Here is a 24687-nt window from a genome sequence, read left to right on the forward strand (position 1 = left end):
TATGGGCCTTCCCTTGAAGAGTATCCAGAAACTTCAGCTGGTGCAAAATGCATTAGCAAGAGCAGTTATGTTTCTGGTAGGTCTCATTATACCTTTGATCACTGAGCTGCATTGGTTGGCCTCATCACTCCTGAGCTTCAGATGTTCCATCAGAACTGGTCATGCTGGCAGACTTGGGGACCCCAGTAATTCTAATTTGTTTTAATAAAGGTTGTATATGTCACAAGTAAATGCCTTATTCTCAAATGGGGAAAATGTACATACACAGGGTATCAGGGGTTAATTTATTCTCCCTTCCTTAATGTATTCATATGTAACCACTCCCGTCCTTTACTCCGCCTCATTGATATAAAAGGGGATGTATGCACCTCCTTCCTTGCTTCTATCTACAATCATTCAAAGAATATAGAATGCCTAATGTAAATAAATAGTGCTTTGTTTAAATACTTAGTTCCTGAATCATTATTGAGTCTGATCCTCAAAAATACGCAACAATCTGGTAGCAGAGGATGGTTGGACTGACTCAATAAAAATTAAATATGCCTAAGAGAGAAAACTCCAGAAACAAAAGAGAAAGACCCAACACCAGGGCACATAATAAAGAGATGGAAACGGATCAAGAAATGATCAATGAATCCACAACTATAATAACAAAAGAATCTGAAGACTGCGCTACAGACAACGAAGAGATAATCGATGAAACTGATGACCAAGAAGAAAACGAGATAGAAAACAATGAACTCAGATCAGAGATACTGAGACTATTGAAAAGCCAAAAAGATGACGAAAATCTCATCGCGAACCTCCAAGACATCATAAAAAACAGCGGAGCAGCGAGAGAAAAACACATCGTAACAGATGAATCTAAAGAACTAAAAATGGTGAGCGAATTGCCTATAGATAAGAATATAATGAAAAGGAAGACTAACGGTCCCGCACAAAATTTTGAATGGCAGCCATCTTGGTTTCAACAGACCACTAAGATGAGCGAAGCAGAGCCAATCAGAAAACAGAATTCAAAATGTCTGGCACCAAAAGCCCTACATAGTGTAAAAAGTAAAAAAGGAAAAATCTACTCTTCAGAAGAATCTGATACAGACATCGAAGAAACTTCAATCGAACTACAAATAGAATCAGCAATGAAAACTCTCTTTGCAACATTCGGCCCGAATTTAAAAATCACAAAAGAACCAACGAAAGCTGGCAATCAAAGAATAAAGAAAAGGCAAGCAAGCAAGCAAACGTCTCGGAATCTACCCGCTTCTATCCAAACGGCGAGAGCACCTACGCCTGAGCCCAGAGAACCCTGTAAATACTCCCCCACGCCACAGACGATTCCAGGGGCCAGAGACCTCAACAAGAACAACTTCAGTGAAAAGAAGCAAGCGCCAGTCGTCACCTGGACACCCAAGATCGAGCCGGAGACTGAGTCATCGGAGGAAGAACACTACGAGGGAGCTACAGCAACGAGAACCTCTCCCGACAGCTTCAGAAGCGAAATGAGCAACGCGCATGCGCAAACACACGCAGACAACTACGGAGGACATGAAGAACAGAGAGAACCATTCAGACTTGTTGCAAGCATACCTACACCATTCTGCAACTATCAACATTTACAAGATCATGGACAACCTCTAGTTGTAAGTAATGGAACAAATAATATTGGGAACTTGCCCAATGATTTCCCAAAACTGAGAATAGATGGTATTAATTTACAGGAATGGTGTCAACAACTTCAGGTTGTTTTTCTAAAAGAGAACTTATTATTTTTTATAACTAACCCCCCCAAAAGGCCTTGGACTCTAAAATTGGACTGTCTGCACCACAGAGCATTCTACTTATTAATATCTAGTATATCTCCTGCTATGTATCATAGTATTAAGCATAACTTGACTGTCTCAGAGATTATTCACTGCATGTTTAAATTGTTTCATAGTGAAAGTGTAGCAACCACTACAAGAATGTCTAAAGATTTCTTCTCAGCTAGGATAAAACCTGGGGTTACTGTAAATGAACATTTAATATCTCTAAACAAAATCAGAGCAGAGCTACATTTAAGGGGAGAGATAATTTCAGATCAAACAATGAAAAGTGTCATCATTAATTCATTAGACCCATCTTGGGATAATTACATATCACATTTAGACACAATTAATTTGGGATACTTATCCATAGAAAATTTATCAAATAAGCTAATAGCTGAAGATAATTTAAGAAGAAGCCGCTGTAATACACACATAGAACATAGACAAAGTAAGAGAGTGGTATTTCAAGAAAAATATCGAGAATCAATTGAATGTTATAATTGTGGATCCAAAGAACATTGTAGAAGAGATTGTCCTAAATTTCTTAGAGAAAGACAAAAACATGACTATAGAAGCAGATATCATAACAGACAATCGTCTATTGATAGACATAGATATAGAAACTCACCTAATTTTAGAGAGCATAGAGGGGGCAGAGATAATTCAAAAAATAGAAAGTCTGGATCATTAAATGGATTAGATAAACATAATATAACTAACACACAGGATTCAAGGGATAATGCTTGGCTCATTGATTCTGGGGCAACTAATCACACAACACATGACAAAAAAATACTATCTTCCTTTATAGAAGATAAATTTGTAATTAAGGTAGCCAATCAAGAAAAGGTCCAAGTTATTGGAAGAGGAAATGTAAACTTACCCGGTCTAGGGAAAATAGAGGGGGTATTATTAATACCAGAAATACCTCATAACATACTTAGTGCAATAAAACTAAGTAGAGATTCTGACATAAATATAGTATTCTCAAAAGGAAAAGCAACACTAGAGAAAAACAAAACAAATTTGGGTAGTGTGGTTATCAAAGGGGGTCTACCATATTTAGTCACAGAAGAAAAATGGCTACACAATATTGATTCAAACATGGAAGATGACACTAACATAGAGAATGAAGACAATAGCAATAGTGATAATGAGGAACATGAAACAAATCACAATCACAGAAACACATCTATTAATGACACACTCAATAACAAAAAACCTACGATTGGAAAACCAATCCACGATGAATGTGCACACATATTACATAGAAAGTTGGGACATGCTAGTTTTCCTGTAGTACAAAAAATGATTGAACATGCTGAAGATGTTAAAATAAAAAATTGTAAAAATTATTTGGAATGCTCAGTATGTAAGTCCTCAAAACTCAGAACTAATCCCAAGCCAAAAAAGGCAACAAGATCAACTAATCAAATTTTTGATCTGGTACATATGGATCTAGTTGGTCCATTAACCCCATCAATCACATATAGAAAACGATATTTTCTAACTATTGTAGATGACTATAGTCGTTATGGATTTGTCTATACTTTGAAACACAAAGATGAAACATTTCAAAAATTTAAAGAGTTTTACAAACGTGTAGAAACACAACATAATATTAAAATAAAACAAATCATGACAGACAGGGGATCTGAATTCATGTCAAAAGAATTCTCCCAATGGCTAAAAAACAAAGGAATGCTACACTTCACATCTAGCCCTTTCTCTGCATTCCAAAATGGAGTGGTAGAAAGAAAGAATTCGACACTACAAACCATGATTAGATGTACATTAGAAGATGCTGGCTTAGGAAAACAATTCTGGTCAGAAGCATTACTATATTCCAATTATACTCAAAACAGAACTTGGTCCAGCATCGTAAACAAAACGCCATATGAACTAATGTATAATAGAAAACCCAAAATAACACACATGCACATTTTTGGAGTCACAGCGGATGTACACATACCAAAACAACTGAGGCGTAAAGGAGTATCCAGAAGACTTAGATTCATGGGATACGAAACAGGCACAAAAGGGTACAGATTTATTGATAACAACAACAGATTCATAATTTCTAGAACAGCTGTATTTCACGAACAGGCCAATTGGTCTAAAATACATCTTAATGAGATATTCCCAACTACAAAAACAGACACTGAACATCAAGACAAAATAGATAGAGAAGAACTCTGTTAGGTTCAGCTTGCAGCTTACTCCTAACTTGTTGGTCAGGCAATATCTGTTTCTTTAAGGAACAACTGAGCCATGTAATCAGGGTTTGCTGAACCCTGTAATTAGGCTACAGTGCATAAATAAGCAGCACAGAGAAGCGTTCCTTCTTCCTGGTTCTTCCTGCTTCTTCCGGATTGATACCTGATTGTATCCTGTTGCTTATTGCGTCTATTATATGGTGCTGTATACCAAGAGTTACTAAAGTCTGTTTGCTTTGGTAAGGGAAGATACTTACTGGACTGATATTACTGTTTATGACCTTGGACTGTTTTACTTACACTGAGACTGTTTGTTATCTATAAAGTATTATTCTCACACGAGCTGGACGTTTATCTCCTTCACTGTGTGTTTCTGCTCTGCTCGTTGCACAAGCAACAAATACTTTTTACACACACCCTAACATTGGTTATGGGCCCAGAACGTTCCAGGGCTCTTTAATTTGTTTTTGTGGAAGTGAGAAGTGCAGGCAGTGGGTGTAGTAGTCAAGATGATGGCTTTTGAGCAAGGTACAAGTTATTCTACCATAACCCGGTTGGATGGAACAAACTATGTTACCTGGTCCACAAAATGCTGTCTACTTTTGCGAAAAGAAGGACTGTGGGACATGGTCAATAATCCACCGGACATAACTGCACTGAATGCTGATGATGAAGAAGATGCCAAAAAGATAGTGAAGTTTCACAGGGACAACGAGCGTGCTTTATGCATCATTGGCCTGACACTGGGAGACCAGCAACTTGTCCATTTCCGGGGCGAAGAGTCTGCTGCGAGGTGTTGGTCAAAGCTAAAGAAGCTCTACGTTCGTGACTCTGTGGGTGTCCATATCTACCTGACACGGAAACTATTTCGCTTACATCTTCAGAAAGGAGGAGACATGATGGCTCACCTGGACTCCATGACAGGGCTTTTCCAGGAGCTACATGAGAAAGACCTTGTGTTTACTGAACTGCAGCAAGTTTATATTATTCTTTCATCATTGGATGACAGTTATGACTCTTTTGTTTCATCATTAGAAGTATTGTCTAGAGATGAACTGACATTGGCCAGTATAACTGGTAGGTTACTGGATGAGGCCAAACGTAGGCAAGAACGAGACCAGTTAAGGATGCAACAGCAACCAAAAATGGAAGCTGTATATGAGAATGTCAATATTGTTAAACGCTGTTATGCATGTGGGGCTAAGGGGCACATTGCAAAATATTGTAATAAGAAAGTGTCTGCTAGAAACTCTGCTAAACCCAGGAAAGGGTGTAATTTAGCAACCAGTTCATCTGTTAATAGACGAGATGATTGGTGGGTGATTGATAGCGGTGCCTCTCAATCAATAACAAAAAACAGAAAACTGTTTCTAAACATGAAGAAAAGTACTAAAAAGGTCAAATTAGCTAATGGCTGGAATGTGACTGTAGCTGGGGAGGGACTTGTTCAATGTTCTATTAGTAAGCACCCTTTACCCATGCTTTATATCCCTAGTTTGAAATATAACCTTTTATCTGTAAAGTCATTACTACATTCTGGGTTTACAGTAACTTTTAAAAACAACAAATGTTTGCTGGAATGTGAAGGCATTGTAGTTACTGCAGAATTAGAAAACGACTTATTTGTCATTAGGGATAAGTCATTACTGTTAGTTCAGTCAAAAGCTAAATTTGGAAATGTAAAGCCTCATGATGAATGCGTACATTTATTACATAGAAGGCTTGGTCATCTGAATTTCAGGTTGTTGCATTTGACTGTTAAGCAGTCTAATGGCATTAAGTTAAGGGCTTGCAGCAAATACCTGAACTGTAATACTTGTAACCAGCATAAAAGTAAAGTTACACCTGTAAACCGCTGCAATGGGTTTAAAACAACTAAACCTTTGGAGGTAGTCTTTTTAGACTTAATAGGGCCAAAGAAACCCAGTTTAGGGGGAGCATGCTATATTTTGAGTATAGTTGATCACTTTACCAGATATGGTTTTTGCTACCTTATGAAGTCCAAAAGTGATACGTTCCAATGTATCACAAACTGGCTTCGTTTTGTAGAAAGGAAGCAGAGGTTTAAGGTGAAATGCATTGTTACTGACAATGGAACTGAGTTTACTAACCATCAGTTGGCTAAGTTTTTGAAGGATGCTGGGATACAGCATAAACGTTCTGCCCCTTTTCGGCCAGAACATAATGCATATATTGAAAGAAGAGGCCAGACCCTACAAGCTATGACTAGGACTATGCTGGCTGATGCTTGTTTACCTGATAAATTATGGGGAGAAGCAATACTATGTGCCAATCATATTTTAAATAATGTGGTGCACTCCTCTACAGGAAAAATACCTTTTACTTTATGGCACGGCAGGAAGCCTGATTTAAATTATATACATACTTTTGGTGCACCAGCCTGGGTGCATATACCGGTTAGTCAGAGAAGGAAGGACCAACAGAGAGCAAAGAAAATGATTTTTGTTGGCTATGAGGCTAACCATAGGTCCTATAGGTTCTGGGAAAACGGAACAACAAAAGTTTTGTGTAGCACTAATGCTAAATTCCTAGAACATGAAGGCTGGGACAGGTTAGAAAAAGCAGACTATGGTTTTACAGATATTGATGTTAAGGTAGACCATATTCCTGATGATAGTTCATCTGAGATGGATGATAAACCATCTATTAAGGTTGAAGAACAGGAACAGGAATTAGGGTTAGGGGAGGATGAACCCAATATACCTGATGTTAGTCCTGTTATGCCTAGACGATCTTCCAGGGACCGGCATCCACCAGATCGCTATAAAGCCACAGTGGTTTGCCAAGTAGATATCGAACCATCCAGTTATCATGATATACAATTATATCCAGAAAAGGAGCAAAAAGCTTGGCAAGAGGCAATGGATAGAGAAATTGATTCATTGAAGAGGCTTGGTGTCTATGAAGTTGTAAGAATACCACCAAATGAGAAACTTATAGGCTGTAGGTGGGTCTATAAGGTAAAGAAAAGTGTAGATGGGGTAGTAACCCATAAAGCTCGGCTTGTTGCACAAGGGTTCTCACAGACAGATAGAGACTATGATGAGGTTTTTGCTCCAAGTTTACGAGCGAGCACTTTGAGAACGATGCTTGTTTGGGCAGCTAGAAATAAATGCTCTATTACTCATATAGATGTCGAGACAGCTTATTTGAACGCTCCGTTGAGGCATACAATATATATGAAGAAACCTCCTGGTTATGATACACAGGATAGAACTGAGTGTTGGAGGCTACAGAAAAGCCTATATGGTTTAAGGCAATCAGGTTACGAGTGGAACCAATGTATAGTGCAAGAATTACATAACATTGGGTTCTATGAGGGCGTAGCAGATAAATGTCTGTTTAAAAAAGAACAGGATGGATGTGTTTCATTCTTGTTACTCTTTACAGACGACATTGCCATAATTACCAGAACTGACGCTGAGGCCAGAGAGATTATCGGTCAGTTGCAAACAAAATTTAAACTTAGAAATCTAGGACATATACGGCATTATCTAGGGCTGGATATCCTGAAAACATCTAGAGGATTTAAAATATCACAATCTAATAAGATCTGCAAATTGTTGAAAAAATATGGGATGGAATTATGTAAACCTGCCAAGACTCCTATGGCACAGGGATTCCAGCAGGATAGTTTGCAGAGTCCACAGTTCAGTAAAGAACTGTATCAATCATTAATAGGCAGTTTGTCGTATTTGAGCAACTGGACACGGCCTGATATAGCTTTTAGTGTTAATCAACTAGCACAATATAGTTCAGAGCCTACTGATAGGCATTGGCAGGCTGCTAAACGTGTTCTTAGGTATCTTAAAAGAACATTGCATTTTGCTATGTATTTAGAACCTAATGCCAATATGATGTTAAAGGCATATGCTGATGCCAGTTTTGCCAGAAAATCTACGTCTGGAATAGCAATCATGTTGGATAACTGCCTGATTGGATGGAAATCAATTCGCCAGAAACACATAAGTTTGTCTACCATGGAAGCGGAGTTTTCTTGTCTATCACTTACATGTACTGAACTGATTTATTATAAACAGTTGATGGAAGATATTGGATTCAAAATGGATTATCCTATTACGGTTTATGAAGATAACCAGGCAGCCATTAAAATGGCAACGAATCTTGCTGTAAAGACAAGGACTAAATACACTGATATACGTTATCTGAATGTTCAGCAATGTGTTAAGGATAACATGATTACATTGGAATATTGCGCATCAGAGGACAATATTGCCGACAACTTTACCAAAGTGCAAGGTGCCATTAAACACACCAATTGTTGTGAAAGATTTGGATTAAGAATCTGAAATGTAACTGATACTACTGTACAATGTATGATTTGGATGTGTATTTTTTGTTTCTGTATCTATTGTGTATATTGTCCTGCCCAATGGGGAGAATGTTAGGTTCAGCTTGCAGCTTACTCCTAACTTGTTGGTCAGGCAATATCTGTTTCTTTAAGGAACAACTGAGCCATGTAATCAGGGTTTGCTGAACCCTGTAATTAGGCTACAGTGCATAAATAAGCAGCACAGAGAAGCGTTCCTTCTTCCTGGTTCTTCCTGCTTCTTCCGGATTGATACCTGATTGTATCCTGTTGCTTATTGCGTCTATTATATGGTGCTGTATACCAAGAGTTACTAAAGTCTGTTTGCTTTGGTAAGGGAAGATACTTACTGGACTGATATTACTGTTTATGACCTTGGACTGTTTTACTTACACTGAGACTGTTTGTTATCTATAAAGTATTATTCTCACACGAGCTGGACGTTTATCTCCTTCACTGTGTGTTTCTGCTCTGCTCGTTGCACAAGCAACAAATACTTTTTACACACACCCTAACAAACTCAATCACAATGCACATGAAAACAAAAATAAAACATGGACAAATAGTCACCCCAGAATAAAAACAGATTCATTAACAAAAAAGGAGGCAAGATATCTACACGATAACGATAGCAAACCAGAAAAAACAATCAGATGTAACAGAAATCAGGTGCCAAGTAAATATAAGGATTACATAATGCACTTGAATAATAAAACATCAACACCTAACACATACGAGGAAGTATTAAAGCTCCCCATTGAAGAAAGAAAAAAGTGGGAATCAGCTATGGCCAAAGAGATGGACAGTTTGCGAAAGTTAAATGTATTTACACCTACTCCTGCACCTAAGGACAAAACTATTATAGGCACCAGGTGGATATTCAAAATTAAAAATCTGGAAGAAGGCAACACATTATATAAAGCTAGATTAGTTGCACAAGGTTATACTCAAAAATATCCTGAGGATTACACAGACACATACTCTCCCACAGTAAGGACTGAGAGTGTTAAAACAGCTTTAGTCATAGCATCTGCACTTAATCTTGATGTCTTTCAATATGACATACAGACAGCATATTTACACGCAAAGCTCGATAAAGAGATATATGTAAGAGCACCTCATAGCCAATACACAAACAAAAATGAAACTTGGTTATTGAATAAAAGTTTGTATGGACTAAAACAATCTGGCAAACGTTGGTATGAATGTTTAGTCAACGTACTCAAAACTATGAATTTCAATGCCACAACTGCTGACAATTGTTTCTTTGTTAAAAAGGAAGGTGACTCATTAGAATTTGTGTTAATTTATGTGGATGACATTTTATATATCGGTAAACATAAAGAGAAAAGAGATACATTTGTAACAAAACTAAATGAACATTTTTCTTTAAAAACATTAGGAAAAGTAAACAAATATCTTGGAGTTCAAATCAGTAAAACTAAAAAAGGATTTAAACTTTCTCAAAAAGATAAAATTATAGAACTCCTGAACAAATGTAATTTGAATGATGCCAAAACTTGTGATACTCCAATGCAAGCTGATTTCTTAAGAAACATGGATGAATCATCCCCTGAATTTAAAGATAATACACTTTACAGATCAGTTATTGGTTCCCTTTTGTATATATCTAATTGGACTAGACCTGATATTGCTTTACCCCTCAATCTGTTATCCAGATATGTTGGTAAACCTTTAATGTATCACTGGGAAGCCATTAAACGAATATTAAGGTATTTGAAGCACACCTTAGACTTCTGCCTACTACTGGAACCCAATAATATTAAAGAGCCCATCCTCACTTGTTACACTGATGCGGATTGGGCAGGTGATACTAAATGCAGAAAAAGTACCTCAGGTTATATATTCTTCCTTAATAATTGTCCAGTCTACTGGTATACTGGAAAACAAGATCTAGTAGCCACATCAACAACCGAGGCAGAATATGTTTGTTTATCTAAAGCCTCCAATAATCTAGTATGGTTTAATGATTTATTATCAGATGTTTGGAAAAATCCTTCATTACCATTTATCATACATGAAGATAACAAAGCTGCTATTGAGATATCTAGATCTGATGCCATTGGTCAAAGGTCCAGACATATAGATATCAAATTCAAACATGTAAGGCAATTATTTCAAGATGGTTTCATTAAGGCCATTCATTGCGAAACTTCAGAACAAATAGCTGATATATTGACTAAGCCTTTGCAATCTAAACAACATAAATATTTAACTTCAAAACTACAAGTCTTATATTGTTCTGAATCTGAATGTAATTATTGTTGTATATCGAATCGGCATTTAGAGGGGGATTTGTCACAAGTAAATGCCTTATTCTCAAATGGGGAAAATGTACATACACAGGGTATCAGGGGTTAATTTATTCTCCCTTCCTTAATGTATTCATATGTAACCACTCCCATCCTTTACTCCGCCTCATTGATATAAAAGGGGATGTATGCACCTCCTTCCTTGCTTCTATCTACAATCATTCAGAGAATATAGAATGCCTAATGTAAATAAATAGTGCTTTGTTTAAATACTTTGTTCCTGAATCATTATTGAGTCTGATCCTCAAAAATACGCAACAGTATAAAGGTTTAAGCAATGATTGTCTTCCTTATTTACAGTTTTTACTGGACTGTTGTATGCTGCTCAGAATCACTTTGCATGAGATAGGTTGCCATATCAATTGGATCAATCAATCCATTCCATCCCTTGTCCCATAACCATTTGTCTGAAGTGGTGTAGGGTTTCCTGCCTGGGCAGGGGGTTGGACTAGAAGACCTCCAAGGACCCTTCCAACTCTGTTATTCTATTCTATTCTATTCTTCTAACCCAACCCCCTGCTCAAGCAGGAGACCCTATATCATTTCAGACAAATGGCTATCCAGCCTCTTTTTGAAAGTCTCCAGTGATGGACTCCCTGGAGAAGAACCTAATGCTGGGAAAGATTGAGGGCAAAAGAAGAATGGGATGACAGAGAACGAGGTGGCTGGATGGAGTCACTGAAGCAGTAGGTGTGAACTTAAATGGACTCCAGAGGATGGTAGAGGACAGGAAGGCCTGGAGGAATGTTGTCCGTGGGGTCACGATGAGTTGGACATGACTTCGCAACTAACAACAAAGTGATGGAGCCCCTACAACTTCTGAAAGCAAGCTAGTTCATTGGTTGATTGCTCTCACTGTTAGGAAATTTCTCCTTACTTCCAGGTTCCTTCTCCCCTTGGTTAATTTCCAATCATTGTTCTTTGTCTTGCCTTTTGGTGCGTTGGAAAATAGTTTGACTCCCTTGACTTCATTGGAGCCCCTCAAATATTGGAACACTGCTATCATGTCACCCCTAGTCCTTCTTTTCATTAGACTAGACATTCCAAACTCCTGTAACCGTTCTTTTTATGTCTTAGCCTCCAGTCCCCTAATCATTTTTGTTGCTCTTCCCTGCACTCTTTCCAGAGTCTCAACATCTTTTTCATATTGTGGTGACCAGAACTGGCTGCAGTATTCCAGCTGTGGCCTTCCTAAGGTTTTGTTAAAGCAGTACTAGAACTTCATGTGATTTTGATTCCATCCCTCTATTAATACCGGCTAAGATTGCATTGGCTTTTTTGGCTGCCGCCACACACTGAGGAATATATTTGTCACCCAGTAAAAACTCACCTGGTGGTTTTGCTATCTATCTCATGTTTTACTAGCTTGCCAAGAAGTTGGTTGTGATCCACTTTTTCAAATGCTTTACTGAAATCTAAGTATACTATGTCCACAGTGTTTTGCTGATCTACTAATTTGATCGCTTTGTCGAAGAATGAAATAGAATTTGTTTGTCATGATCTGTTTTTGATGAAGCCATGTTGGCTTCCTTTTATAACCTTGTCTGTTCTAGGTGTTTGCAGATTTGTTGCATGATAATCTTTTCCAAGATCTTCCCAGGTATTGATGTCAGACTGATTGGTCCATAATTTCCTGGTTCTGGGTTTTTTTTTTTCTCCTTTTCTGAAAATGGGAACCACATCAGCTCTTTTTCAATCCTCAGGTAGTTCCCCGGTGCTCCAAGAACTTTGACAGATGTGTTACAATGGTTCTGAAATCACATCTGCCAGTTCCTTAAGCACTCTGATGGACCCAGGGATTTGAATCTGTTTAGAACTGGCAGATTGTCTGTTACCTTATTTTGTATATTTTAATTTGCATTCCTAACCTGTCTTTATGGTTCTGTTTTTGGTAAGCTGAGTAGTATACAGCTTCTGTCAACTTACACTATTATATCATTTTGGGTAAAGAAGATGCAAAAAATGAATTAAGCAGTTCCACTTTCTCCCTGTTGCAATATTTTTCAGGATCAGACTCAATAAATTTAGTAAGAGTTAAAGGTTTAAATATATCTCCTTTTATTTACAATAGGCATTCTATATTCACTGAATATTCATAGGTAGAAGCAAGTAAATGGGGGCAAACAGCTCCTTATATATACAATGGGTGGAGCTAGATGTGGGAGTGGTGAATCATGAATACATTAAGAAGTGAAGAATAAGTTAACCCCTGATACCCCGTTCATATATTATTTACACATTATAGAATAAGGCATTTACATCTGACAAATCCCCCTCTAAATGCCGATTTGTTACACAACACCAATTACATTCAGATTCAGGGCAGTACAAAACATACAATTTAGAAGTTAAGTATTTATGCTGCTTGGCAGGTAAAGGCTTTGTCAATATGTCAGCTAATTGTTCTGAAGTTTCACAATGCACAGCTTTAATAAATCCATCCTGAGATAATTGTCTCACATGTTTAAATTTTATATCTATGTGTCTGGACCTTTGTCCAATGGCGTCAGATCTGGATATTTCAATAGCTGCTTTATTATCTTCATGCATAATAAAAGGTAAAGCAGGTTTTTTCCAAACATCTGAAATCAAATCATTAAACCATACAAGGTTATTTGCAGCTTTAGATAAACAAACATATTCTGCTTCTGTCGTTGAAGTGGCCACTAATTCTTGTTTACCAGTGTACCAGTAAACTGGACAGTCATTTAAGAGAAATACATAACCAGATGTACTTTTTCTACATGATGTGTCTCCAGCCCAGTCTGCATCTGCATAACATGTAAGCTTTGGTTCTTTATTATCGTTAGGTTCCAACATTAAACAAAAGTCTAGTGTACTTTTCAGATATCTTAATATTCTTTTAACAGCTTCCCAGTGGTACATTGTTGGCTTGCTGACATGTCTGGATAATAAATTGAGGGGTAAAGCGATATCTGGTCTTGTCCAATTAGATATATAAAGAAGTGAACCTATGACTGATCTATAAAATGTGTTATCTTTGAATTCAGGGGATGATTCATCAGTATTTCTTAGAAAGTCAGTTTGCATAGGAGTATCACAAGGTTTGGCATTACTTAGATTGCATTTATTTAAAAGCTCTATGATCTTATCTCTCTGAGTAAGTTTGAATCCTCTTTTTGTTTTATTAATTTGAACACCAAGATATTTGTTTACTTTGCCTAAAGATTTCAATGAGAAATGTTCATTTAGCTTAGTTACAAAGGTTTCTCTTCTTTCTTTATGTTTTCCTATGTATAAAATGTCATCCACATAGATCAATACAAATTCCATGTAATCATCACCCTTTTTAACGAAAAAACAGTTATCAGCAGTGGTGGCATTGAAGTCCATGGTTTTAAGTACTTTTACTAAGCAATCATACCATCGTTTACCAGATTGTTTTAACCCGTATAAACTCTTGTTTAACAACCAAGTCTCATTTCTGTTTGTGTATTGACTGTGGGGTGCTCTTACATATATTTCCTTATCTAGTTTTGCGTGTAGGTACGCTGTCTGTATGTCATATTGGAATACATCGAGATTAAGTGCTGATGCTACCACTAGAGCTGTTTTGACACTCTCGGTTCTTACTGTGGGGGAATACGTGTCAGTGTAATCCTCCGGATATTTCTGTGCATAACCTTGTGCAACTAGTCTAGCTTTGTATAGGGTATTGCCTCCCTCTAAGTTCTTAATTTTATATATCCACCTGGTACCAATAATTGTTTTATCCTTTGGTGCGATTGCAGGTGTAAATACATTTAGTCCTTGTAAGCTTTCCATTTCTTTTTCCATTGCTAATTCCCATTTTTCTTTTTCTTCACGAGGGAGTTTTAACACTTCCTCATATGTATTAGGTGTCTTTGGCTCATCATCCATATGCATTATATAGTCTTTATATTTATTTGGCATCTGATTTCTGGTGTTTCTAATTGTTTTTTCAGGTTTACTATTGTTATCATGTAAATATCTTGCTTCCTTTTTAGTTAGTGTGTCTGTCTTTATTTTGTGTTGGCTATTTGTCCATGTTTTGGTTTTGTTTTTATATTTGTTGATGTTTTGCTTTTCTATGGTCCCTTTCTCTTGAGATTTTGTATCTTTGTTGTCACTTGGAAATATTTCATTAAGATGTATTTTAGACCAGTTGGCCTGTTCATGGAATACAGCTGTTCTGGAGACTATAAATTTGTTATTACTATCAATGAATCTGTACCCTTTAGTACCTGTCTCATATCCCATAAATCTGAGTCTTCTGGACACGTTTTCTCCCTTTCTTCTCAGTTGCTTAGGTATGTGTACGTCTGCAGTGACCCCAAATATGTGCATGTGTGCCAATTTTGGTTTTCTATTATACATTACTTCATATGGTGTTTTATTTACAATGCTGGACCAGGTTCTATTCTGTGTGTAATTGGAATAATGTAAGGCTTCTGACCAGAATTGTTTGCTTAAGCCAGCATCTTCCAATGTGCATCTAATCATGGTTTGTAATGTTGAGTTCTTCCTCTCTACAATCCCATTCTGGAACGCAGAAAATGGACTAGACGTGTAATGTAGCATTCCTCTGTCCTTTAACCATTGGGAGAATTCTTTAGACATGAATTCACATCCCCTATCTGTCATAATTTGTTTTATTCTGATATTGTGTTGTGTTTCTATGCATTTATAAAATTCTTTAAATTTTTGGAAGGTTTCGTCTTTGTGTTTTAATGTATAGACAAATCCATAACGGCTATAATCGTCTACTATGGTTAAGAAGTAACGTTTTCTATAAGTGATTGATGGAGTTAGTGGACCAACTAAGTCCATGTGTACTAAATCAAAAATTTGGTTGGTTGATCTGGTGGATTTTCTTGGTCTGGGGCTAGTCTTTAGTTTTGTAGATTTACATACTGAGCATTCCAAATAGTTTTCACAATTTTTTATTTTGACACCTTCTGCGTGTTCAGTCATTTTTTGTACTACAGGAAAACTGGCATGTCCTAACTTCCTATGTAAGATGTGAGCACACTCATCATGAATTGGCTTACCTATTTTTGGTTTTTTTTCATTGTGTACATCTTTGTGATCATGAGATATTTTACATTCATCATTGTCACTGTTGCTAATGTTTTCATCATCTACTTCAATACAATCTTCCATATTTGAATCAATGTTATGTAACCATTTTTCCTTTGTTATCAGATAAGGTAGGCCTCCTTTAATTATTACAGTGCCTATATCTATTTTATTTTTCTCTAAAGTCGCCTTTCCTTTAGAAAAAACTATGTTAATATCAGAATCTCTACTTAGTTTTATGGCACTTAGTATGTTATGAGGTATTTCAGGTATTAGCAATACCCCCTCTATTTTTCCTAGACCTGGCAGTATTACATTCCCTCTGCCTAATACTTGAACCTTTTCTTGGTTAGCTACCTTTATTACAAATTTATCTTCTACAAATGAAGACAATATATCTTTGTTATTAGTGGTGTGATTAGTTGCTCCAGAATCGATAAGCCAATTACTATTTTCATTCTGCTGTGTATTAGTGTTGTCTTGTTTATTTAATCCATTCAATGAACCAGATTTTCTATCCTTTGAATTATCTCTGCCCCCTCTATTGTCTTTGTAATTTGGTGGGCTTCTGTATCTATGTCTATCCATGGAAGACTGTCTATAATTGTATTTGTTTCTATATTCTGACCTATGTCTTTCTTTTGAAATTTTGGGGCAATCCCTTCTATTGTGTTTCCTGGATCCACAGTTATGACATTTAAATGTTTCATTATATTTTTCTTGGAAAGCTACTTTCCTATATGTTTTGTGTTCTATGTGATTGTTAGAACGATTCCTTCTTGAACTGTCTTCTGCTATTAATTTATTGGATAGACTTTCTATGGATAAGTATCCTAGATTGATTGTGTCTAAATGTGACATATAATTGTCCCATGATGGATCAAGTGAGTTGATAATAACACTTTTCATTGTTTGATCTGAAATCACCTCCCCCCTTAAATGCAGCTCAGCTCTTATTTTGTTTAAAGATATTAAATGCTCACTTATGGAAACCCCTGGTTTTATCCTAGATGAAAAGAAATCTTTAGACATCCTTGTGGTGGTAGCTACACTGTCACTGTAAAACAAATTGAACATGCATTGAATAATTTCTGACACAGTCATATTTTGCTTAATGCTATGATACATTGCAGGAGACACGCTAGATATTAATAAGAAAAATGCTCTATGGTGTAAGCAGTCTATTTTTAGAGTCCAAGGTCTTTTTGGGGGACTAGTGATAAAAAACAGTAAGTTTTCCTTCATAAAGACAACCTGGAGCTGCTGATACCATTCTTGCAAATTAATGCCATCTACCCTTAGCTTTGGGAAGTCACTGGGTAAATTTCCGACATTATTAGGTCCATTACTTACAACCTGAGGTAGTCCGTGGTCTCGCAAATGCAGAAAGTTACAAAACGGCGTGGGGATGCTCGCAACGAGCCTGCACGGTCTCCTCGCCAGTTCATGTCTTCCCGGACCGTCTGCGTAGTCTTGCGCATGCGCGTTGTTCATTTCTTCCACGGAGTCGTCGTGAGAGGTTCTCCTCGTTGCGGCTCGCTCGTTCTGCTCCTCCTCAGACGAATTGGTCTCTGGCTCGATTTTGGGAGTCTTGACGATGGCGGCTGCTCTTCTTCTTCCTTTGACGGCGTTGGTGCTTGCTTCGGTCTGTGGCGTGGGGCGGTATCGGCAGGGCCCTCTGGGTTCGGGCGTCGTCGCTCTCGTAGTCAGAATGGGAGCGGGCAGGTCTTGAGGCATTGGCTTGCCCGCTCGCTTCTTCGTTAGTTTTTTTGTTATTTTTAGTTTTGGTCCAAAGGCAGCAAAAAGCGTTTTCATTGCTGATTTTATTTGATTGTTTGTTGAATCCTCTTCACTTTCCGATTCTGATTCTTCAGAGGTGTTAGAGTCTTCTTTTTCATTTTCGTTGTCTGATGTTTTTCACGCCAGAAATTTTGAATTGAGCTTTCTGATTGGCTCTGCTTCACTCACCCTGGAGGTCTGTTGAAACCAAGATGGCTGCCATTCAAAATTTCGCGCGGCATCACCGGTTTTCTTCTTCACAACAATATTTTCTGTAGTCATATCACTCACTATTTTGGTGTCTTATGATTTTTCATTAGTGATGTGCTTCTCTCTCGCTGCTCCGCTGTTCTTCAGCATATCTTGGAGGTTCGCAATGAGGCTTTCATCATTCTTCTGGCTTTTCAATAGTTTTAATATTTCTTGTTCTGTTTCTATTTCTTTGCTGTATGCCCTGGTGTTGGGCCTATCTTTCTTAGACATTTTTAATTTTTATTGAGTCAATTAACCATCCTCTGCTACCAGCTTGTTGCAATATTTTTTAGGATCAGACTCAATAAATTTAGTAAGAGTTAAAGGTTTAAATATATCTCCTTTTATTTACAATAGGCATTCTATATTCACTGAATATTCATAGGTAGAAGCAAGTAAATGGGGGCAAACAGCTCCTTATATATACAATGGGTGGAGCTAGATGTGGGAGTGGTGAATCATGAATACATTAAGAAGTGAAGAATAAGTTAACCCCTGATACCCCGTTCATATATTATTTACACATTATAGAATAAGGCATTTACATCTGACACTCCCTACTGCTTCTTACCTCTTTGCCATCTTCTTCCTTTAGTGGACCATTTTTTTCTTTGACTTTTTTCTTGTTTTTATGTGTTGAAAGAAACTTTCTTTTATTGCTTTTGACATTTGTTGCAAGTCTTACTTCGTTCAAAGCCTTAGCTTTCCTAACTCCATCTTTGCTGGTTCGAGCTATTTGTTGGTATTCTGCCTTAATTATGTGTCTCTCTTACCATTTTTTGTACTTGTCCTTTTTTTCCTTCCAAATGTATCTGCCCTCAGTGTGGAAGGGATTGCCACTCTCAAATTGGCCTTTTTAGTCACACCAGATGCTGTTTTAGGACCTCTTTCCAGAGCACGATATCATAGTCTTTTGAGACTGAAAGTTGCCAATGCCTTAGTTATGTGTTCCTCTTTCCATTTGTACTTGCCCATTTTTCTTCAGTCTGACAATTCTTTGTGTACTCGTGCTAGATTTTTTTTGATTTTCTTGGTTTTCTTTTTTTAGTTGTATTGAACTAGACTGGGCATTTATAACCATATTTTTCAGAGTTTCCCATGCTTCTTGAGTTGATTTGCCCTTTAAGATTTTCATCCATGGGATCCTTCCCAAGCTCTCTCTGAGTTTGTTAAAATCAGCTCTTTTAAAGTCTAAAACACTGATTTGATTATGTGTTTGTGTTTGGTTGCCTGTAGTATATGCCTATGGCAATGTCATTCTTTTTTCCTTTTACGTTGACTCATAAGCATTCTAGAAGGCTTTCTTCTTTTGTTGTGTGCATCTCTGTACAGAAAGAAATGATCTCTAACCTATAATGCAACTCCGCTTCCTCTTTTGTTAGGTCTGTTTCTTTTGAATAGTTTGTATCCTTCCATCAGTATATTCCACTCATGAGTTTCAATAATTGCAAGAATATTTTACTTGCCCTCGTGTACTAGTACTTCAAGTTCACACTGTTTTTCTTTTTCTTTTTTCTTTTTTCTCTTTACCCCTACATCCTTATATGATTGGTTATATAGTGGTTTTTTGCTTGGAATTAAGTTATAAAGGTCATGAAAATTGTTCCCCTCCTAACTCAATTTTAGTTTAAAGCCCTTCTGATAAAATGAGCATTGTTTTCTGAATATATTCTTTCCAGTTCTAGGTGTAGTAGTCCATCCCTTTTCAGGAGTCTTTCATGTAGGTAATGCAGACCATGGTCTCTGAAACTGAAATTCTCTTGACGACACCAGTTTTAACTTTTTAATCATTTCTGAAATCCTTGGATGTTGGCCTTTTGTTGGAGGTATAGATGAAAATACCACTTGTGCTCCTAATTCTTTAACTTTCTTCCCTAGTTTGTTATTGTTTTCAGATCCATTGTTGTGTTATTGGACCCCTGCATGTAGGAGAAGGAGAAGAAATGCATAGTAATCCATGGGGTTGATTATTTTAGTAAGGTTCTCAGTTGTATCTTTTCTGGAGCACCGACAAATTCTGGAGGCAGGCTGTTCCACTGATTAAACCAAATTCTGGGATGCGTCACTAGAGGGATCACCAGCAGGAAAAGGGAGGTCGTAATTCCACTATAAAGGGCTTTAGTTATACTCCATTTGGAATAGTTGGAATACATGTTAGAATGTATTTTGTACTGCAACAAGGAGCCTGGTTTAGCTCAACAGACAGAAGCACTGTAATTTAACACCAGCTGTCTGCAATTAAAGTAAGATCGAATCTCGCCAGGCTCAAGGTTGACTCAGCCTTCCATCCTTTCTAAGGTAGGTAAATTAAGGACCCAGTTTGTGGGGGCAATAAACTGACTTTGTATAAATATACAAAAGTATGAAGGCTATTGCTTAACGCACTGTAAGCCGCCCTGAGTCTCCGGAGAAGGGCGGCATATAAATCAAAATAAAAAAAAAACTACAGAATTATTTTCTGTAGGTAAGTTTTAACAAGTAGTTAAAAACTTGGTATTACTCCAGAATGATAGAGGCCATGATGTCTCATTTGTGGATATCAGCCAATTAATCCAATTTCTGAAGGTCTCTTTTCATTCAGCGTCTTTCCTATTTGAGAAATGTCCACTTCAACAATAGTGCAGGAGATGAAGTCTTCTTCTCAGAAAATGGACTGGAATCTGTTCGTTATGATCTTCTCAACTGGATTCTCCTCCCCAATCAATCTTTTGTCCCTGTGAAAGTTGGACAAATAGATCCCGGGGCTCCTCAAGGCCAGGATTTCACTATTAACTCTGATGCAATTGTCTGGGCAAAAAAGGTGAGCTGGAAGGTGAAATAAATTCAGCAAAAGGCTCATTGTCTTCCAGGGATTCAAAACATCCTCCTTGCTGGGGAATAAGTTACTGAATCAAAACCTCGGCAACCATTTCACGAAAAACCTGTTTTGCATTAATATATTTAATGACAGCTCAAAAGGAGTTGAGATTACGAAGAAATTCTACTTGAAATCCAAGATGCACTTCAAATCAGGGTTCCAAGTAATAGACCCATAGCAAGCAAAACTCCGTGGCAGATAGATTCCTCAAGGAATAGCTTTATGGGATATGTCATATTGGCACAGATCTAGTGAAAACCGACTCTGAGGGTTCCTGCAGTGTTCACCAAATTAAAAGTAAAAGTTTGTCACTCTCTCCAAACAATCAGTCACATGGTCCAACCATGGCTCAGCTCAGTTGCCTTGACGACATCACTCCTCCTTCCTTTGGCCAAGTGTGAGAAGGTCCTTGGTTCCCAAGAGAAAGTATTTTATTTCGACTACACAACCCCAGCTATCTCTTATCCCTCCTCCCTATCCCTCAGCTCCAGTGTGGCAACGCTGAAGTGTCCAAGATGGCTTCGGTCAGTTCAGCTTCAGGGTTGAGACTTAGAGCCAGCCAACAGTGGTTTCCGTGGATCATTCCTGTTCAGCTGGATCTTCATGATTGTTTGTTTTAGAACAGCTACAGCTCAATTCACAAGGCTTCTTCTGCATGCCAAGGTCATATTCCAATCTCCAGCATCCATAAGTGATTTGGAGTGGCACTGCCCTTAATCTCCCTGTAGCTTTTCCTCGTTTCTGATAGACCCTAGTTCACCATTTCTTTTGAAGACATTCTGAAGGTAGAAATAGAAATATACAAAACAATAAAAGAAGCATATTCAATGCTTGGGCACCTACAGTGTCTCTCTTTTCTCTTCTAGAAAGTGCCCTTTGCCAGGTGTGGCATGAAGAGGTGCCAGGCAGGAGAGAAGAGAAGCGTTCCAGAGGGCAAGCAAGTTTGCTGCTACCAATGTGCCCCTTGTCCAGAAGGAACCACTTCTAATAAGACAGGTAGAGCACATCTTAATTGTAGATCTTCCAGAAGCAAGGAAAGCATTCAGTAGAAACAAATATGAACTTTTTTGGTAGATTGACATTTTTCAAAATATTCACACTTTTCAGCAGAACCTCTGAGTTGATGGATCTAAACTGTCCTGCCCTCCTGACCACCTTCCCTCTTCCTCAGCAGTTTAATGCACAATAGTTTCAGGGCAGAATTCATGTGTACCATGCTAGACTTTATATTCCAAATCTGGCTACATCCAGAAAAACCAGCTACCAAACTTTTTATGAAGGGTGTGAGCTTCAGTCTTTATTTTTCATTATTTAGGATATGGTTCTTCTATCAGGACTATCAGTCTCCCAGTGCTAGACATGTTGGAGAAAGGGTTTGTAGGAGATGACCAGGCTGAGCACAAGGGAGGAGTCAAATGAATTATCAGTCATGAATCTCTTTGTGCCCACAAAAGATTTAAGTTGAGCCCAGCTTGAATTCCTTTGACTATTGCTAATTTGCTTGGACCATTGAAAGCTCAGATTCTGGTAGCGAACTTAATATTGCAAAAAATATTAACAACCTTTTGAACTGCCTGTATCTTCTGATTTCAACTGGTCCATGACAGGGGAGATACGTCTAACTATGTATGCATGCCACTCCCTGCAAAAGAAAAAAAATAGTCTCAATGACTTGATGCAAAGCAGAGAATTTGAGTCATAAACGTGAAAATAATCTTGTCTTAGGCTAACCTGTCCCCAGCATAATTAATATTGAAGGATGATTTACCTTTTTCGATATTCCGTGTAATGCAAAGTGACTCTTCATTTCAGATGCAGCTCTCTGTGATCCCTGCCCAGAAGATCAATATCCCAACAAGGAAAAGGACCACTGCATTGCCAAGAAGATCCACTTCCTCTCCTATCAAGACCCCCTGGGATATGCTTTATCCTCTTTAGCTCTTTTCTTTTCTCTGCTCACAACTGCTATCCTGGTGATTTTCCATAAGCATCATGACACACCAATTGTCAAGGCCAACAACCGAGATCTCACCTACATCCTCCTGGTCTCCCTCCTGCTCTGCTTCCTCTGCTCCTTCCTCTTCATCGGTCAACCTGGGAAGCTCACCTGTCTCTTCAGACAAGCTGCCTTTGCCATTCTCTTTTCCCTTGCAGTTTCCTCTGTCTTGGCAAAAACTGTCATGGTGGTTCTGGCCTTCATGGCCACCAAGCCAGGGAACAGGGCAAGGAAACTCTTAGGAAAACCACTGACCAACTCCATTGTCTTAGCCTGTCCCTTGGTCCAAGCACTTCTTTGTGCCACCTGGCTGGTAACCTCTCCCCCATTTCCCAACTTGGACTTTCATTCCTTGGTAGGTGAGGCCATATTGGAATGTAACGAAGGCTCAGCTTCAATGTTTTACACTGTCCTTGCCTATCTAGGGTTTCTAGCCCTCATGAGTTTCACAATGGCCTTTCTGGCTAGGAAATTGCCTGACAGTTTTAATGAAGCCAAATTCATTACTTTCAGCATGCTGGTCTTTTGCAGTGTTTGGATCAGCTTCCTCCCCACCTACCTGAGCACCAGAGGGAAGTTCATGATGGCCGTGGAGATCTTCTCCATCTTGGCTTCTGGGGCAGGTCTCTTGGCTTGTATCTTTTTCCCCAAATGCTTCATTATCCTACTGAGGCCCAGTCTGAATTGTAGAGAGAATATAATGAAGCACAAGGATCTCTGATTTATGCAGGGATTATAAACTTTTGTTTTGACTTTTTTAAAATCTCATTTGTTAAAAATAATGAATATTAAGTAATTGGTAATCAAATGATTTGCCTGATCATAAAATATCAGTTAATCATCTTTCATTTTTCATTCACCCTTGTTGTCCTCAGTGAGGCTCCAGTGACCAACTTGGAAGTATACCTTGAAAGAAAAGATGTATTACTTATAAGTGTTTAAAGTTTAAAACTATGACTTTGAAAGGCATGAAGGTTTTGTATTTCTAATATCAGCAGATTGGAGAGCTTTATCATCCCTCTGGTCTGAATATCCCATCAAAAGTTGGGAAGGTGACATGACCTCATGTTATCAATTATGTGGCCAAGTGACTTTCCCCAAAGCTTCTAATACTGGTTGTGGGCTGCAGGTGGGTCAGATGCAAAGGGGGGGAGTTGGGGAGGATTTTTAAAGGGTGCCCCCATACAGGTACCAGGTCAATGTGAGAAAGGTAGAGAAACTTTCCTCCCTTAATATTTTTAATGCATTTAATTTTACAGTTTAATCTGACCTTTTTAGTATTTTGATTTTAGATCTGGAATTGTCCAGAGTTGGTTGTAAGATTGTTGGCAATGCAATGTTTTTCTCTGGTTTTTTTATTAATTTATCAGAACATAAAATACAAAGGAAAATGAAAGTAGTGGAAACTAGAGGAGGGAAAAAGGGAAAAAGAAAACGTGTGGGATAGAGAGGTGAAAAAAGAGTTGACTTCCGACTTTTTTTATCACAGTAGACGATAATAACATCTTATTATTTTCGTTTTTTTTCTTTTACACAGAAATAAATACTAGCCATTTCTGTAACAACAAACCTATCTAATCAGCAAAACCAAAATCAAAGTTTTATTTTTCCCCCATCATAAGCACAAAATCCAGAAGCGATTTCCAAATAAAAACAAAATTTGATATATAATATATATTTCTATTTCCACTTATTAACCTTTGTAGATTTTTGTCATTCATGTTAACAAAATTCATGCTATTACTTCAGATTCTTTAACCTTAAAGGGAAAAAACATTTTTTATGTTCATTTTAAAACACGAAACTTTTCTTTAAAAGCATTTCTATAATCAATAAGTTCTAGTACATCTTAAACTTCCTCTTAAAATATATTTTAAGAGTCACTTTCACTTATATTTTATAAACTTAAACAATTATTCAAGCATTATATTGAAATAGAAAAACCCATTTTCAAACCCACTTTTCAAACAGCAAAAACTATATTAAAGCTTTCTTTCAATTACATCTATCAGACCAATAAAAATCCACCTAACTCCA

At 37.6% G+C, this 24687-nt stretch overlaps 1 protein-coding gene across 1 annotated transcript; it reads left to right on the top strand.

The window, feature by feature from the left end:
* The first annotated feature begins 1139 nt into the window (after positions 1-1139).
* On the top strand, positions 1140-23371 carry LOC139313827 (vomeronasal type-2 receptor 116-like). The gene is made up of 4 exons (XM_070939299.1): positions 1140-1463; positions 20379-20597; positions 21521-21650; positions 22467-23371. The coding sequence occupies exons 1-4, from the start codon at positions 1140-1142 to the stop codon at positions 23369-23371; spliced, it is 1578 nt and encodes a 525-aa protein (XP_070795400.1).
* The last annotated feature ends 1316 nt before the right edge of the window (positions 23372-24687 follow it).

Source organism: Pituophis catenifer, unplaced genomic scaffold (assembly GCF_029215685.1).
Source record: "Pituophis catenifer annectens isolate HBS135680 unplaced genomic scaffold, rPitCat1.0.hap2 SCAF_1, whole genome shotgun sequence".
NCBI lineage: Eukaryota > Metazoa > Chordata > Lepidosauria > Squamata > Colubridae > Pituophis > Pituophis catenifer.